We start from the raw sequence: 18,591 nt of genomic DNA, 5'->3' as shown, positions 1-18,591 counted from the left end.
CGAAGTGTAAGGTTTGGGTTCAGAGTGCTGAAATGAACTGTTTCTTGTTTCCCTTCTGTCTCATAAAATATTTCCAAGTTTTCTTTTTTAAGTAGGCAGTTTAAGCTCAGAGGAAAAAAAGAGGAGACAACTTCTGACATCTATTATATAACATGATCATATGTATTCATGTGCTGTATTTAGCTTTCTGATTTATTACCTACTAAATATAGTGAGAGTGTTATTTTAGAAAGCAGGAAATGCACTAACAAGGTGGAATAATATACCCAACCCCACAAGTACCTAGCAAAATATAAAATATGTAGCTGACAAATGCAAATTCTCTGTTCTCTTTCTCTGTATAGGTACATAAACGTTTAAGAACTGATGGAGTTTATGAATGGAAAGCTGCTGTCTTAGCCTTGAAATCCCTCAGTGAACAGATGTTTAATCTGAGTACTTTAACATTTTCCCTTCATTAAAGCAGTTAGGATGTTCTTGAAATGCTCTGATCTGCCCATTCCCAAGTCCTCAGTGCATTTTAACTAAACAAGCAAGATATTAATTTTAAGAATGAAACTGTTTCACCTCATCTGAAGCTCAAGCATCTCAAGATTTAGTTTCAGGCTCGAAAGAGCTGTTATTACAGACCATTCTTTTTATATTCCACAAATACATTTTCTTTCAGAATTTTATAATGTGATGATTTCCACAACTACCTCTTACCCCTGTTTCTCCTTTCTCAGCTCTCTGCTCTGCAAGCCAAGGTGCATTATCTAAAGTTCCTCAGTGATCTACGATTATATGGAGGGCGTGTCTTCAAGGCAACTCTAGTGGTAACATTTCTCTTAAAATAGTCTCTTCTCTTGATTTTTTTTATCTAATGCCTTTTTTTTTCAAAAGCTGGATCATATAATTTTCTTTAGAAGTTTAGGTTCTATTCATGTGCTTAAAAATAATTTTTACTTTAACCAAATCACTTTTTGTTTCTTTTAATCTTGAAAATAATATATTTGTCATAATAAAAATTATATTGGGAATTTGGAGATAGATAGCACTTTCTTAGCAAATATCACCATCCAATTATCTATTGAATGCTAAAATTGTTAGTCTGGAAAAATCTTAATGACCAAGTTTTTCTTTTAACAGAAGCAGAGTCCATCCATCGTCTGTCCATCTAACTATCCACCTAAAATCTAGAGTGCAATCAACATACAGCAAGAAATTTCTTTACTTATTTTAAAATTATGAATCAAGTATGCTCTTATGTATCATATCTATCTAGTAAAAACATAGTAATCTTTAATGCAGAAATGCCATGCAAATGTAACTCTGTGTAACTGAAAGAAGGGAGTGGTGATTTCTGTCACTATACAGTACCTATCATGTTTTTTACTTGTGTTTTCTTTCTTTTTCTGCTAAAGCAGGGAGAAAAGCGTTCAGAAGTGACTCTGTTAGTAGGGCCACGGTATGGAATCAGCCATGTGATAAACACCAAAACAAATCTTGTGGCTCTCCTGGCAGACTTCAGCCACGTGAACAGAATTGAGATGTTTACAGAAGATGAAAGCAGTGTTAGAGTTGAGCTGCATGTCTTAGATGTAAAAGTAAGTTTGTTATTGATTTGTGTTGATATAGCATCTTTTAATAATGCTTTTCTCATTGAGTTTTAGATTAAGCTATGCTGTTCTGAATGTTTTCATGCCAGTAGTACTCTGTGAGTACATTTTCAGCTTTATTTTTTGATCACATTACATTTATACTACAGGTTGGGCCTACAGTGTACTAGGCTGGTGTCTTCCAGCACCTGAATTCTACTTTGATTTTTCTCTCAGCTGACCCCCAGCAACTTGCTTTGTTATTTTGTTCATGTATTTCCATGGTAAGAAGATGTGATGATGAAACTGACCTTTGAAGCTCCTTCTAGTGTAATATACAGTATTGTTACCAGTAAAGAATTGCCAGCTGCATTCGACCAGTGTCCCCTGTAATCCAGTGTTATACCCAAAAAGTTTACTGCAAGTAACCACATAACAACTGACAATTAAAAAAACTGGAGGAATTAGTGGGGTTTTTTTCTTTACCTTTATAATTCCAGTTCAGTATTCACAGATGCTCATCATCTACCTATAGTCATTTAATTTCTTTTAAATATCACTTAACACTCTGCATCTGTGTGGCATCTAATGGCAAACTCAGTGGAGTTTTCTATGTTATGCTGTCCTGGTTGTTTTCACTGTGGTTTCCATTTGGCTTTGAAGTGAAAGGTTTCATAGACTTTCTAGGGCATTAATCTGAAAAACCAGAGATTGAAGGTGGAGTTCTCATTTTATTTGAAATGTAAATATTTGATTAAAATAAATAGAACCTAACACTTCTTTTTGCTTACCCAACTATACACAAAAAGCACACATGAGGAATATTTTACTAGGCTTTTGCTTTGAATGCTTTAGGTGTATTGACCTGGAACAGTTTCTCTGTATTTAAGGTAATGAAAAAAACATTGTTGTAAAGTAATCTTTAAAGGCTCTTTGACAACAATTTAAGAGAAATTTACAGGTTGGTGAACACAGCATCTCTTTCACCTTACTTACTTAGCAATGGTAACACCTGAAGATCTCAGGCTGCTTTGCTTGCATTACTGTGCTAAACTCATAGCCCTCTTGTAAGAAAGCTATTATCACCTTTTTACAGATGGGGAAAGTAATATAGAAATTAAATCCTTCCCATCTGCCCATAGGTAATATGCAGCACAGTATGCCATAGTATTATGTATTACCATGGTATTATCTTGTTATATATTAAAATACAGTTCATGTCTTATTGCTAATTGTGCATATCCTCGTCTCCTTGCACTTACACATGTGATCTTAAACCCAGAAAGACTGACTAAAAAGTAAAAATCTGGGAGGTTCTGGGTGGAATTTGACAAAAAGTTGCGTCTCTGTGGGACACAAGTAGGGGTTGTGACCATGTCCTGTAAAGGAGATCCAGGCACACACTGGTAGGTATTCTCAATGATGTTTTCATCCTTTCATTTACCCTCAAGTAGCAGGTTCATATATCAGGCTTCTGAATGTACCAGTATATATTATATATGATATTATTTTCTTAATGAACAGACAGTTCAGGTTTTTATTTTATTTTTGTTTCTTTAAATATGTTCTCAAGAACATTTCACTTGGCAGAAGCAGGCAATAAAATTTAGTTGTCACAGGACTTTTCAGCAGATTAGCAGTACTTCACAGAATTGTTTTCAGCAATCTGAGATTTTTACAGAGTTCGTCAATTTCTGCCAATCACTGCAGAAAATTTGAGATTAATGTAGCATTTCAAATGTCCATTTTTAGTAGTTGCTCAAAAAAAGAGATTAATTAATCCAATGTAGGTTTAATAATTTATAGTAACTATAATAGCTATATTTGAATACCTTAAAAGAAGCATGTACTGAATAGAAGCTCAAGCTGTAGCAAAAATAGGTTAAAGAAAAACAACCTTAATATATTTTTCCAAGCTGGTGAAAACAATTTGAACAACATTCAGGGCACCTGGAACACTGTGGCCTAAGGTGCTGTAGCAAAGGCTTTTAAAAACTCATCAGACCTATTGTGGGTTGGGTAGTAAGCTGTGATCAGTTATGTTTTGGCCACAGCTTCCATCAGAATCAGTTCTCTTTTTACTAGTAAGGGGTTGAGTAGGTTGGAGAGCCTACATGTGATATTCCTCCTGGAATGAATGATATAGGTCCTTGCATCTGTCTTGTGACAGTGGGCTCTGCATGCTAAATTATGATAAATTGTCATAAATGTCCACATACTATGAGTCACTACAAATTGTGAGTGATAAGATGGGTTGTCTGTGGTCTAATTTCTATCTATGCATCATGGTGAGGGCTTCATTTTTATTTCCTGTCTAGGAGTTGTAGAGGCTAGCCACCTTTGTAAATTACATTTGAGGAGAACAGCTTTTGGTATCAAAAGCTATAGAGACTTGAACAAATCTTTTAGGCAAGACAATGTATACATAAAGAAAAGTGAAAGAAAATGAAAATTGAATTAAAAGAAAATGAATTGAAGAAAAAAGAATTAAAGTATGTTTCACATGGATATCTTGGGTTCAGTGCTTGCTAACCTGGCAGCCACAGTTTTTCAAAGCTCTGAGGTCTCACTTTTTGTTAGGACTGTCTTTTTTTTAGTGTTTTATATTAGTTTTCTTTGCTGGTCACACTTCTGGTGATCTTTCTCCAATCTCTTTGTCTCTGCTTATCTGCTTATTTTTTCACCACTTTTCTTTTCAGTAACACCAGGCCACAAACACTGAAATCTTTTAACCTGGCCCTGTCTTGCAGTGTAATGATAGCTTTAACCTGACTGCTGTATTTCATGAACCTCAGCTTTCCCTGACTGTTTGCTACCCCTGTCATGCTTCTTTGCATATACTTAGTGCACCACATTTTCAGGGAAGCAGCAGATTCCCATCCAACTGCAAGACTCCAGCACCTGCTGTACCAGGTTCTCCACCTCTGGCATATTCAGAATAATGTTAAATAATTCTTTTACCAGTGCAAGAAAAAGATGGAGCAAGAGTCTTAAAATAGTTAGCTTCATTCAGAAAGAGAGTAATCAGTTGTTAACATGTCTAGTTGGACTTCTGCCTTACTACAACTCCAATCTTGACTGAACATTTTACACTGTTTGATATTGGTAGTGAGGAGAACAAATTCTCACGTATATTTTTCATTGTGGTGTTTGTGATGTAATTACTTTTGCTCTGATGTAATAGTATTGTCAACAGGCAAACAAACTGAAGAGGAACAGCCTTAACTTGATTTTATTCTTCTTAGCCTATTACTCTTCTGATGGAGTCATCAGATGCAATGAATCTTGCTTGCCTAACAGCTGGATACTACAGACTGCTGGTTGACTCAAGGCGTTCAATATTTAATATGGCCAACAAGAAAAATGCAGGGGGCCGAGAAACAGGTATTTATCTCACAGTTTGTTAGCCATGGTCCAGTGTGTAAAGCAGAGGTCAACTTAAGCCAGAGCACCTCCAGATAAATAGAAAGCTGTGTCAAATGACATCTGATTGCTGGCTCAGACCTAGCACCACAGTATTCAATTCAGCTTAGCAGTGTTCCAATACCCAGTTTATGATAGCATTTCCATGGTAAAATAAACCATGTGTTGAATTTCCTTCATACTCTAGTAGACAGATGCACTCTTCCTGTGAGTGTTATTATTTTATATGCATATATCTTTTGTCAGAATACATATGGTTTTGTAGAAACCAGCTGCTTTTGTGTTACTGTGCCTGGAACAGCATTTGTACCTAGCTGAGGTTTAGATTTGTTTTAGAGCACAGAAGTACCAGTTAAACTTTAGGTCATTAAGTCAACAGGTATTTAATTTGGAACAGAGATGAATTTGAAAACACTATTCTGAAGTATTTGATGGCTCAGCTATCCTATTCAGAGTGTTTAATAATTAGCATCAACAAATTATTGTTTACAAATTATATGACTTTGTTCTTTGATTTCACAATGTTGATTTTATTTCACCATGCTATAGGACCTGAAAATAGAGGGAAGCATAATATCCTTGCTTCTGAGTGGAATTGTATACCAAAAGCTACCACTTTCCTGGCCGAAGGAGATCAGGAGGCTCAAATGTCCTTTGCTGATCCAAAGCAGAAGACTATAGACATTTCTGAAAGTCTGTTATGTCCAAAAGAGCACAGACATCTGTACATAGAAAATACTTATAATTCAGGTGGATTTGATCAGCATCTGGCCAAGCAAAGTGACCCTGCTGAAACAGAAGAAACCAGAAATTTTAACCAGCCTTCACTGCTGTCACTCTCAGGTTTGGAACCTAGCAAGAAAGCACAGGATTCTCCCCGGGGAGCAAAAGTTTCCTTTATATTTGGAGATCCCAACTTGGATGGTCTCAGTCCCCAGACTCTTGGCTATGAAAGGCTTTTGGATGAAAGTCCAGAAGTATTAGAAAAACAAAGAGCCATTTATCTTAGTAATGCCAATGATATTAAAGGCCTGGAGTTGTCACCAGATGCTGAAAGCATTCAGTTTGCTACAAACTCTGTTTACGCAACTATAAGTGATGGTAAAATATTTGGAGCTGCAGAAGGGATAGAAGAGCCTTTGCTGCATGATATCTGTTATGCAGAAAACACAGATGATGCTGAAGATGAAGATGAAGTAAGCTGTGAAGAAGATATTATGGTAGGAGAAATCAATAGGCCTGCTCTTCTCAGCCTTTCTGGTTCTAGCGATGACATTATTGATTTAACTTCACTTCCACCTCCGGAAGGTGATGACAATGAAGATGATTTCCTTTTGCATACCTTAAACATGGCCATTGCTGCTCCTCCACCTGGTTTCAGGGACAGTTCTGATGAGGAAGACTCTCAGAATCAAGCGACACAGCCTAGAGACAACAAGGAGCAAGACAGTAATCTAGGCAATGATGACATTCCAGTGTCGCTTATCGATGCTGTCCCTACTAATACAGAGGGGAAGTGTGAGAAGGGGCTAGATGATGCTGTAGTCTCTACTCTTCAAGCACTAGAAGCTTTGGCTGCTTCAGAGGAACAGCAGACGAATGACAATTCAGGTTCTTTCACCATAGTTACATTTATTCATTGAGAATCATTCCATCTCATCCATTTAGCTTTGGAAGTACTCCATTTCATGAGGGTTGGTTTGGTTTTTTTTTTTTAGTTTTCCTTTTACTTTTTTGCCATCATTTTTCATACATCGTATTTCATGTTTAATGGACCCACCACTATTATTAAACTACCTGTCTCGGGAACTGTGCAATAAAGTCAGAGTATTCTTACAAAGAATATTTTTGTCTCTAATACATCCCCTTTTGCTTGTCGCTTATCCAGGTGCCTCAGCTGCTGTCATTTAATTGACTCTTATTTTTTGTGGCTTGCAGGTGTAGCTATCCTGCGAGCATATAGCCCTGAGTCATCTTCAGATTCTGGCAATGAAACAAATTCCTCTGAAATGACTGAAAGCTCTGAACTAGCCGCAGCACAGAAACAGTCGGAAAACACTGCACGTATGTTTTTGACCACAAGTGAAGGCTACCAACCGCTTGTGGAAGAGCAGACTGAATTTCCCATTGCTAAGAATCAGGCTGGAGGGCCAGGTATGAAGCCCTCACAGCCTTTGGCTGGTGGTCAGGCTGCAGAGCTACAGTCAAAAGTTGTGCCTTCAAAGCAGATTCTTCATTCCGATAACATGGAAATGGAGCCAGAGACCATGGAAACAAAATCTGTCACTGATTATTTTAGCAAATTGCACATGGGATCCTTGGTATATTCTTGCACTAGTAAAAGGAAAAATAAGATGACAGACAGCGAAGTAAAAGCATCCTCTGATGGCAATGCTACTGTGAAAAAGCAACAGGGAAATAAAAAAGCAGAGTCTGATGAAGATCTAAAAGCTAAATTTGGAACTCTTTCAGCAAGAGACAGCCAGCGCTTAAGCACTTTCAATGTGGAGAGAACTGCCTTTCGCCAAAGATGGTACGCTGCCGATGATGGGGCAGCAGATAAGCCAAGCCCAGAAACAGTTAATGGGAAGACTTTTCCAAGAGTTCCTGTCCTTGGTAAAACAGAAACTGACTGTAAGGATGAAGTGGATCCTGAGGTGGATCAGGATGACACCTCAGGGCTTAGCCAAGGTGAAAACTTCCTGTCAGATATGACTCCCGTGTCTTCAGCCAAAGACCTAAATGATGCAGAAGATACTGATCTATCTGCAGATGACCATCCTTCAAAGCTTCCAGAAGCTGAGCAGGGTGTGGCTAGACTTTGTGAGTATCACCTGGCTAAGCGCATGTCATCTCTGCAAAGTGAAGGCCACTTCTCGCTGCAGAGCTCTCAGTGCTCTTCAGTGGATGCAGGATGCAGCACAGGCAGTAGCACGTGTGCTACCCCCGTTGAATCCCCTCTTTGTACCTCTGATGGTAAACACATCATCTCTGATCCATCCATGAAGGGCATTGCCTATGTTCCAGCAGATGAAAGAGCTGCCATTCTTCCAAACCACGGAATGACATACAAGGACCTGCACCAGCAGCCTGAAGCCGTGTGTCACAGAATGACGGTGCCTGTTGGGCATTCAGCAATCAATGCTGAACCACTTTTCGGCACTTTGAGGGAAGGATGTCATCGGATCCCCAAGATAAAAGAAACTACAGGTACAGCAGTAATAGAGTGTTTCTTCTGCTTATTCTTAAAGTTACAAGTTCATGTTGAGGTCTAAGTAAGACATTTCTATTATCTTTATCTGGAACTACATCATCAAGCTGTAACAGACAGTGAGATTAGACCTTCAGTTTACCTGTTCATTTTATTTGTTGAGATATTCTGATGATCTGAATACAAAGATCAACTTTTTAAAAACCTCTCATTGCAGTTATAATATTTGGAGGGACACTGATGAAGAGGCCTCTCTTCCACTCTTTGGAAGCCTCTCCAAAATCCAGAGTCATTTGAGTCCCAGATGCTTGTTAGACTGTAAAATTACTTCAGAAGTTATATTAATATAGGGGAGCAAAACCTTTGATTCATTTCTTAGGTGTCTTATATGCTATTTTAGCAGATTGTCAAAAGCATGCCAATATGAATAAAAAGCTCTAGATGTTAAGAATAAGAAAATGTCACTACTTTATTAGGCATGAATTTACTTCACAATCTGACAGTAGGTGTTTCTTTAAAGTTATAAAAAATGCAGTTTTCAGAGACAGCATTGAAATTCTTTCAGCTGAATTTTAAATGTTTCCCTCTTCTTGGATTGCAACCCACATGTAGCACTAGTGTTTGAATGCATAAAAATCCAAAAGTGGAACAGACTAAGAATTAAAATGAGAAATAATCTTTCTCTGCCAAAAACTGCTATAAAACCAAACCAAAATTGCTATAAGCACATCTTTCCGTGCTCTTTCAGGTGTAGTTAAAGAAGGTATTTTAATCTGAAATTATTCATCTAATTAGTTAATAGAAAACATGCAATCCATATATTAGGGGAGATTGAGGATGTTTTGTACACAATTTGCTATTCCTTTTCTTGAGTAAGTCTGATGTAGTGAAATGAACAATTACTTATTCATAAATTACAATTTGTTGACCAGTTGTAAAAGGCATTTTAGTGAAATACAAAAGACTTGTAATGAACTTTTAATGGAATATTTTGAGGAATGGGGACCATTGGGAAGTACCAGGAAAACATTTGTACTGACTGTTAAAAGATATTTAAAAGTTCAGCCTATGAATATTATCAGGGTGATGCTTAATTATTCTGTCTGCTCTTCTACTACCCCTAGTGTAGCTTTCACAGAGCCTGAAAAGGGAAGACAAGGAGGCATGCCTACAGCTTTTCCTAGACAGCCTCTAGCTGACTCCATCATGCTATCATCCATGCTATCAGAATCAAAGGTGCCAAGTCAAAATGAAGACTCTTGTGACATTCCCAAAGTAAATCAGGCTTGTGGGGCAACAGTTAGTTTATGGCCATATGACATGATAGGAGGAAGCCTCAGGATGCCGCAGAACAAGAAAATGCTGAGACGCAGCAGCAGCAGCAGCAGCATTGGAAGATCTGCAGGCACTGAGATGCTGTTTGAGAAGAAGGCAGCCACGGCCAGCTTGAAATGCCTGGACACCACCCAAAAGGATGAATCCAAATCGGAGAGAAGGGTGGAATTTTCCCTGGGCAAAAAGCTGTCCAAAAGTTACTCTCAGAGTTGTGTGTACGTCAGCACTGATAAGAAGGACAGTAAGAAGTGTTCGGGCACTGGCACCAGTCAGAAGGACTCCAAGCAGTGTCGAACACTGCCCTTGCGAAAGCTGACCAGCAGCGCCTGGAGGTGTCGGGGCCCCTTCAGCTATTGCTTCCTCAGCAGAGGAAATGATGACAATGAGGAGGAAGATGACCGAGACAGCCATCAGCTCTCACATCTCTTCGAACCACAGACCCCGTGTGAGCTCACAGAACCAGTTGCTCAGTCATCTGGAGACAATGAGCAGAAAGTGTTGGTGTCCCCAAAAGCTGCTGAGCCCCCACGTGATGCAGTCAATGAGCATGAGAAGAGCAGTGCTGACAGCCAAGGTGGCCAAATTGATGTGAATCTCAACGATGTAGCCTTCGATGCACGAATCACACGAATAAACGTGATGAAAGAGAAGACATATGCAATGCCTGATGGATTTATTGCAGCACAAAAGGATGCCAATGAGCTACTCTCACTGGTCCGAGCAAGTATGGGCAAGAGAGAAGATTTACATCCAGAAACATATGACCTTAAACTTTCTAAGTACAAACAACTGTTATCTTTGGAATCGAGACAGTTGGGAAGTGCCTGCAGGAAAATGGCCATGGCTGATAAAAGCCCTGAGGAAATGCTTTTAGCTATGACTTCCAGCTTTCAAGTACTCTGTTGCTTAACAGAAGCCTGCATGCGTTTAGTTAAAGTCATGAACTCTGAAACACAGCAGCAGGAAATTATAGCTAAGATAGATGAGGTTGTAATAAACTACATTTGTCTTCTGAGGGCTGCAGAAGCAGTGTCAGGCAAGACCTCTGGTGATCCTAGCATTAAACTCTTGGCTCGACATCCGAATACCATGGCCGCTATTGTAAGCACACTAACACGTTCTCTTAAAATGCTTTTAAACAAATAAAATACAAAAGTCACTTCATAATCTACCTTTGCAAAGCCATACATTAAAAAATTTTATTTACTGTATGTGTATGAACTAATGTAACAAACTCAGCTTTCTCTGTATATTTTGTTATTTTATATAAAATAGGTAGGAGATTAAAAAAAGTTAAAATACTGAACATGGACAAAAGTAATGACTAGGTCTGTCCTTCAGTTTATACAAAAACAACAGCCAAAAACCCCTTTCCCCAAGATCAGAAAAACAAACAGAAAAAAGTCCCATATAGGAGCAAATTGATGTTTGGCTATTTTTCATATAGTCAAATTTATGGTTGTATGAAGTGAATTTCTAAAGCCTGTTATGTAATGAAATTGTTTTCTGTTTCATCCAAGTTTTCACTTGGAGAAGGCTCCGTGTTTAGAATGATTAATTAAATCATAATGTATATAACACAATATTTAATGTTTTAAAATTATAATTTTTAAGCATTGAAAATAGCAAAAAGACATTTAAAATCCAAGAGACTATTATAACTTACTAGAGAATATATATATAATAAATGACTCTTTTGTTCATATGGACTGAATTACCTGATTCTTCTTTTCTAGGAAATTCTGTATTAAAAAAAATGTACTGAATATATGACTATACCAACTTCAGAGGGGATCTGATGTATTGAACTTATAGTGTTGGCCTTTTAGACAGTGAAGGTAACTGTGGAGGACTGAGGACACAGAAACCAGAGTAGTGGTGTTGTTCTCTCTGAAATGAAAGATTGATGCCATAATGGTCAGACCAGAATGTATGAGGCAGGTCTACATACTCTTTTTCGTGGTAAATGACAGAGAGGACCATCAGAAAATTCCTATGCTGTTTACTGTTTCATCATATATTTATGGTGCACCTGAACAACATGGACTGCATCTATTTTGTTAAATATTTTATACTTCATATTTTATGATTCTGAATGTTTAACTGTAAATAAGTTAGAAATAAAATGAAATTTTCAGAATACAATAAATATCTCTGAAATATTTCCAGCTAGAGACAGTTCTTCTCTTGAGTGATGACAAAGGCAATTTGTGAGTAATCTCTTCCATCTGAACCTTTCTGGAAAGCATTTTGTAGCCCTGTGTTTGAGAGGCAGCCAAAGCAACAGCTCTTAGTTCTGGCTGGCAAATAGGCTTTCACAAGAGCATCTGGTGACCTTCTCAGTGACCAAGGAGCAGCAGCCTCCGTTCTCCAAACTGCTGTAGGTAATTTTCAGCTGTTTCTCATAACACCATGTGCAAAGGGTATTACTGCTCTTGTTTTGGAAACTTAGCCTTTCAGTTGAAGTGCACGTGAAGCTTTCTGTGCTGAACTAGAATGACTAAACCAACAAAAAACTTTCTTGCACTTCACTTTATTAAAGAAAGACATGCCTTTCTCTCTAGCTGCAGAGAAACATCTTCAGAAACACAGTAGCAGAATCTTAATGTGTTGTCTGTGGTAGAAAAATCTGATTTCTGAGACCAATTCACTTAGTGCAAGGACCCACTTCGGAGGGCAGCTCAGAGGGAGGCTGCAGGCTGGCTTACACTGCTGGTGGGTGACAACAGCTTGTCCTGTGTGGTGCTCACACTCAGTGCTCTCCTTCTGGCAGCCTAGAGAGTGGGGCTGTGAGTGCTGCTCTTGTGCTGCAAATACTATGGGATTTGAGCATGTCATACTGAGGAAAAAAACCCAGCTGAACTGTTGCATTGGTATCTATTCCTTGATGGTTTTCTGAGTTTATAAAAATGTCAACAATGATTTAGAAATACCAAGTTTCAGAAGGTAATTTATATTGTCACAACTACGCATTGACATAGATAGGAATGTGTCACTTTGAGCATTTTTAGTCCAGTTCTTTTAATTCCACTTCTTTTCAATTGACCTAATTTTATTTCAAAGGTAAGTAGACTTTTGTTCTTCTTACTGTGCAAGATCTTTTCTGATTGTAAACATGTTCATTTGGCTCCTTAAAGTTTACTGTGGTCTCTGGTCTCTATCTCTCTCTTTTTTTTTTTGTTTTTGTTTTTGTTTGTTTGTTTGTTTTTCCTGTTTGGTTGGTTTTTCCTGTTTGGTTGGTTTTGGTTTTGTTTTGGGGTTTTTTTTTTTGTGTTTAACAAGGGGCAGGGGGAGGAGGGGAGGGGTGTATCTTCTGCTTTTTCATGCATTTTTATAGAATCATAGACTAATTTGGGTTGTAAATCTAAATGGTTTTCTGTAGTTCACCTAGTTCAACCCCTGCTCAGGTCTAATTTGATCAGGTTGCTCAGGGCTGTTTAAAGGGTTTATTGGACGCCCTCCAAGGATAGATGTCCCACAATTTCTCTGGGCACCAGTTCCAATATTTTACAGTATTTATGGCTAAAAAATGCAAAAACTTCTTTAGGTCTAATCAGAATTTTCCATGTTACAACAATATCTATTGCCTTTGATTATATTGCTGTGCATCCTTTAGAACAGTCAGGCTCTATCCTCTCTCTAGCCTTTCATCAGGCAGCTGTAGGCTGTAAAAAAGTCTCCCCTAAGTCTTCTCTCCTCCAGACTGAGTTAAACCAGTTTCTTCAGTCTTTCCTCATATATCATGTGCTGCAGCCCCTGACTAGCATGGTCACCCCTGACTGGGCTCCATGGTGTGATTTCATAAACCACCACCATGCTCTTGTGTCAGTTTTGATAAATAGGATCATCTAGCCAAGCTCTCTGAGGCATCCCTTAGAAACAGTTTCTTCTTCCCCCAGGACTTTAGATATCCCCATGTGGTACCATATGAATGTCTTTTTCATAATGTTTCCATACAGATTTATATGCAGGCTTTTAAATGCTGCCTTGTGAGAGCTTTGTACAATGGCACAGCTGCTGGAAATGATTTGTCTGCAGTCTCCTACAATCACATGTATTCACAGGCATATTTCATTAGTGTCTCACAATCATCCTTTGTCAGAAAGTATTCTCGTATTTCTACTGGGCTTTTGGGAGACCCTTATTGCAACCTTTCAATGCTTAAAGAAGGCCTTATAAGAAGGATGAGGACAAGCCTTTTAGCAGGGTCTGTTGCAGTACAAAAATAGATAATGGGTTGGAACTAGAGATACAAGAAAGAAATTTTTTTATTATGAGAGTGGTGAGGCATGGAACAGATTGCCCAGAGTGGTGGTTGGTGTCCCATTCCTGGAAACATTCAAGGTCAGGCTGGATGGGGCTCTGAGCAACCTCCTCTAGTTGAAGATGCCCCTGCCATCGCAGGGGGTTGGACAGCAGGACCTTGAAAGGTCCTGTCCAACCCAAACTGTTCTGTAATTCTAAGATTGCATGATTCAGCTTGTCCTGTCCAGCTGAGAGTATTGAATGATAATAGACATAACTTTTATTAATTCTGAGGCATATCAACTGCACATCAATTGCTGCTGAATTATAGCCCATTTCTATTAATCTTGAGCTTTAAGGTAACCTTGTCTTCCTGTGTGGATCCTAATTAATTCCTGCATTAATTGCACATTTTAACTTCATGACATGAGGGAATGCCATCAGTATGTACCTACTACACTAAGGCAGTTAAGAAATGCTAAATGATATCATGTTATCTGTATACAATATATACAATGTATACAATATATAAACATATAGTGTATATATAAAAGTTTTTACTTTTATAAACTTTGATATATACACTATATGTTTAGTGATTTTTAACTTGGCTAAATGACAGGCATCTTCATGTTTGAGTCCTTGAGTTCAGGCTGTTTTAAAAAATAATTGGGCAAAGTTTGCCATTTTGCCATTAAGAAACAAAGCTGCATACCTACACTTTTTTCCTTCTATTTCATTGATACTCCTTCAATTCCTGATCACTGGAAGATCCAGAATGCTTCCTGATGTCCTCATTGTTCACCAGACATGTGATATAATCACTCTGGCACATTATTCAAAGCTGAGAAATGTATTCCTGAGTAACTTTGTTTAAACAGAATTTATATCAAAGAGAGACCTGCTTACTGCACTGAAATCCAGTTAAATTTAGTAGTATTTTACCAGGGATTAATTTGTCTCACTAGGGTGAGACCAGAGCCAGAGTCTCTTTGAACTAAGCATGAAACTGTTAAAAATTGAAAACTTGGTTCATGTCATAAATAGTTTAGTGATGAACATGTGGCACTAACATTAACCAGTATTTTTAATTTGCCACTCAAAATTCAGTAGTAGCTGTTCTGCACAAAAAGAAGGTGATCACAATCTTCCACTGTACTATCTGTGGAACAGCCCTAATATGTTTTCAGACCTAGATTTGGCCAAAGCCGTAGAGAGGCTGAGGCACAAATCATTAAACTCTAAACTAAAATAAATAAAATAAGTTAAAATAAAATAAATAAAATTCTAAGTACATTTTCCCATAGGTGTTCACAAGGTAAAATCTGAAATTATCTGCCAGTACTGATGGAATTTGGAAATGCTGATGGGTGGAAATTCATATGACTCAATCAAAACTCTTCCTTTAGAGCCTGTAAAGCTATAGATTCTGGGGAGAGCAAATTCTGGCCCATGAGATCTGGGAGCAAATCTTTGATTTCATAAAGGTGGAAGGGAAGGCAAACTACCCTAACACCCTGTTATAGTACAGCAAATGCAAATATTTCAGTACTGATTTCAAGGTGCATTTCTTTTACTAAGAGAGACTGTGGCACATTTTTATGCAATAGGAAATACTTAATTGCATTTTAAAGCTCATTTTGTCATTTTGGAAAAAAGCAATTATTTACTCTGAGCCTGCAAAGCTAAGAGAGAGAAAAAGGAATGCATTATGTCTCCTTCTCCACTAGGAAAATACTCTAAAGTCCTTTTTTTAAGTGGTTGTCTTGCTGCACTGGGTTTCTGTGGACCTTATTGCTCAGGTTTCTGAGGTGTTTAATCCTTATGATACCTGCACTTGAAACAGTCTTCTCTTATTCTCAAAACATTTGACAGATGTTACCTTGGCCATTGAGAAAAACTGAAATAGTTCAACTAGGTTATTGTCTTTGTTCTTCAACCATGCCTTCTTTCAGGATTACCTTTTTGTCTTTTTGATCAGAGAGATTTGAATTATATCTTGCTACCTGTTTAAGAGGTGACTCTACTGATCAAAATAAGGCACCTATGTGATCCTTTCACCATACTTTTAAAAGTGTAATGAGAGGGCATCTGAGTGTTTTCTAGTAGCTTAAGAAACTTCTTCTCATCTGTGAGGCCAAAACTGCAAAACACAAAAAAAATATTGGGAATATTGGCCAAGTTGAAATGCTTGTCACCTTCTCACAGGGAATGGCTTTCATTTTGACACAGCCAGATATGGTTGTCCTAAGACTTATCCTACAGATGATGCTTCCCCCTTTCCATAATGCTGAAATGGAGCAGAATTTTTCAGTCCAAGTGGCAGGGATTGCAGCACAGGCAAAGTCCCTACATCAGCATTGCTATTCCTCAAAGTCGGACAACTTTCTCTTGTGGTGGCAGCATCAAGTTTCCACTGAGGGACGATGCCTACATTTTTCCACCTTTCTAGGAAGTGGCATTAGATGTGTTCCCTCCAGTTTGACTGTCCATTGGGCAACAGGTTTTAACAGGGACTGGCCAAAGCTTCACATCTATATCATGGAATTCCACATTATCTGAACTGCAGGAATGGCTTTCTATCATATCTAAAGTTGTTCACTCAAAGAGAACTTCACCACTAAACGACCCATTTTTAAACTTGATAACTAGAAAGGGTGTGTGTAGGTTTCCTTTCTCTCTTCCAGCATTTAACTAGCCCTTGGCAGAATGTCATAGGGAACTGTATTAATTTATTAGTCTTTTATCCTCAAGGCCCTCCTCAAAAAAATGTCTGTCTGTGCTCTACCAGTGCATCTAGCACAAAAAGATTGGTGTATCAGTTTGTGTCCCACAATGCTAATCTTCCTCTATCTTGAACATTCATTTAGGTGTCTTGCAATACTTTCATGAGAGTGCGTGAACTCTCAGGCTGCCTGTTGGACAGTCCCCTGATAATGTAGATGAAACATATGGCCCAAACCCTGTGTCCCCAGTTTCACTTTCCCCAGTTGAGGGTAAGGTGGGATGAAGGACGCAGAATTTTAATATCAAGATTTTCTCCCTTTCTCAAAGAGACTTCTGCTGCTACTCATCTACCTGCTAGGTATATGGGCTACCTGTGGAATGTGGGCTATTTGACTCATCTGAGTCTAGAAATGCTTCTCTCAATGTGCAGATGGAGAAAGACTCACTCTTTTAGCACTCCTATTTCTCTTGTGCCTTATAAGTAATGGAATGGAATGTAAATTATTAACTAGATTAGGTTTTGGGTTGATGGTTTTTTTTTGGCCTTCCCATCAGTCCAGTCTGTTCCAAGTTACCTGCTCAAACTGAAGCAGTCTGGTCTTTTGTTGCATGTTTCTTACCCTTAATGAAGTCTGTTTACTATCTGTCACAGCCTTGAGCTGTGCTTATCAAGATCTTTCCATCTGCCAGGCAAGTCACTTGCAGGAATTTTAATTTAGTGTTTCATGTTCTCTTTCTCCAAAAAAAAGTGGCATTCTTTATTGTTATCTACTCTGTTAGAATCAGAGAAATCCATACCCTTGTGATTCCTTTTCTGACCTTACTCTTCAAAGATAGGCCAGCTCTTAAGATGCAGCCATCATTTTTGCTGAAGGTAGTGTCTTTAACATCACTTATTTGTTTATGCTTTCCTTCACCTTTCCTTGGGCTTCTAAGAAACATGCTTTATTTTGTACCTTTAATAGCAAAAGAGCTCCCTTTATATTTGTATTCCAGGCTATCTCAGAATATATGGACTGTGTATATCTCTGACAGATCCAGCAGTTATCTAGATGGATGGTAGGTGTCTCAGTATTTGCTATAAAACTTAGGAATCGATACTGCCAACTGAGTGTACAGCTGCTGTGAGGCTGCTGAGCTACTGACCCACAGTATATCCACCACTCTTTCCCCAGGCACTGTGCCATCTCTGGTGAGCTGCCTTGAGAGCTGCCACAGCTCTTGGTAAAGTCAAGAACCTCTGATAGATAATTTGTGTCAGTTAATTTTATGAAGTCTCACAGGGTGAGCAAATTGTAACAGACATTTTTTTATGAAAAATCCTTAGGATTTTTCCTCCTGAGAAGCTGAGAGGCCCCAGGAACAAAATGTAAACAATGGTTATCTGCTGCTGTGGAATGCAACAGGTGGATCCGTGATTGGTCTCATAGAGTTGTTTCTAATTAATGGCCAGTCACAGTCAGCTGGCTCGGACTCTCTGTCTGAGACAGAAGCTTATGTTATCATTCCTTCTTTTTCTATTCTTAGCTAGCCTTCTGATTAAATCCTTTCTTCTATTCTTTTAGTATAGTTTTAATATAATATATATCATAAAATAATAAATCAAGCCTTCTGAAACATGGAGTCAGATCCTCGTCTCTTCCGTCATCCTCGGACTCCTGTGAACACTGTCACAGCAAATGTGGATATTAATTTAAAAGTTGAAAAGGAAAGAAGTTCTATTAACTCTAAAAGCTCTACTAGCAGGGCTTGCTTCAATGTTTTAGACCATGTCTGTGTGACTGATCATTTAAACAATTTCTGGCACGATAAAGGGAGTTTTATGCTGTTGTGTCAAAGGTGATGACAACAGTATGAATACATCATCCCTGGTTATTACAAAGGAAAAATCTCTGCTGTCTGGAGGGATAAGGGGTAGCTGTGCCCTCAGAACAGCTTTATTTATAGTCTGTGCATCCTAAAGAAAACTCACTACTGGTAAGTGATGTTTCTTTCTTGAAAACCAATCTCTATTCTCTATTCTACCCATGGATCATGAGAAAGGATAATGGGGCAGCAGTCTGTATCAAGAAA

At 38.3% G+C, this 18,591-nt stretch overlaps 1 protein-coding gene across 3 annotated transcripts in view; it reads left to right on the top strand.

The window, feature by feature from the left end:
• The window catches only part of FRMPD4 (FERM and PDZ domain containing 4), a 290,259-nt gene extending 278,549 nt beyond the window's left edge, over window positions 1-11,710 (top strand). For all 3 annotated transcript variants that reach the window (XM_064708459.1, XM_064708469.1, XM_064708478.1), the window contains 6 exons: window positions 726-815; window positions 1,404-1,586; window positions 4,823-4,961; window positions 5,550-6,611; window positions 6,939-8,210; window positions 9,341-11,710. In XM_064708459.1, the coding sequence (XP_064564529.1) occupies window positions 726-815; window positions 1,404-1,586; window positions 4,823-4,961; window positions 5,550-6,611; window positions 6,939-8,210; window positions 9,341-10,692 (4,098 nt within the window). In that variant the 3' untranslated portion in view covers window positions 10,693-11,710. The remainder of the gene's footprint in view (window positions 1-725; window positions 816-1,403; window positions 1,587-4,822; window positions 4,962-5,549; window positions 6,612-6,938; window positions 8,211-9,340) is intronic.
• The last annotated feature ends 6,881 nt before the right edge of the window (window positions 11,711-18,591 follow it).

The sequence above is a fragment of the Zonotrichia leucophrys genome, chromosome 1 (assembly GCF_028769735.1).
Source record: "Zonotrichia leucophrys gambelii isolate GWCS_2022_RI chromosome 1, RI_Zleu_2.0, whole genome shotgun sequence".
Classification (NCBI taxonomy): Eukaryota; Metazoa; Chordata; class Aves; order Passeriformes; family Passerellidae; genus Zonotrichia; species Zonotrichia leucophrys.
Note: the sequence above shows the minus strand (reverse complement) of the source record. Positions and strands in the feature narration are given on the sequence as shown.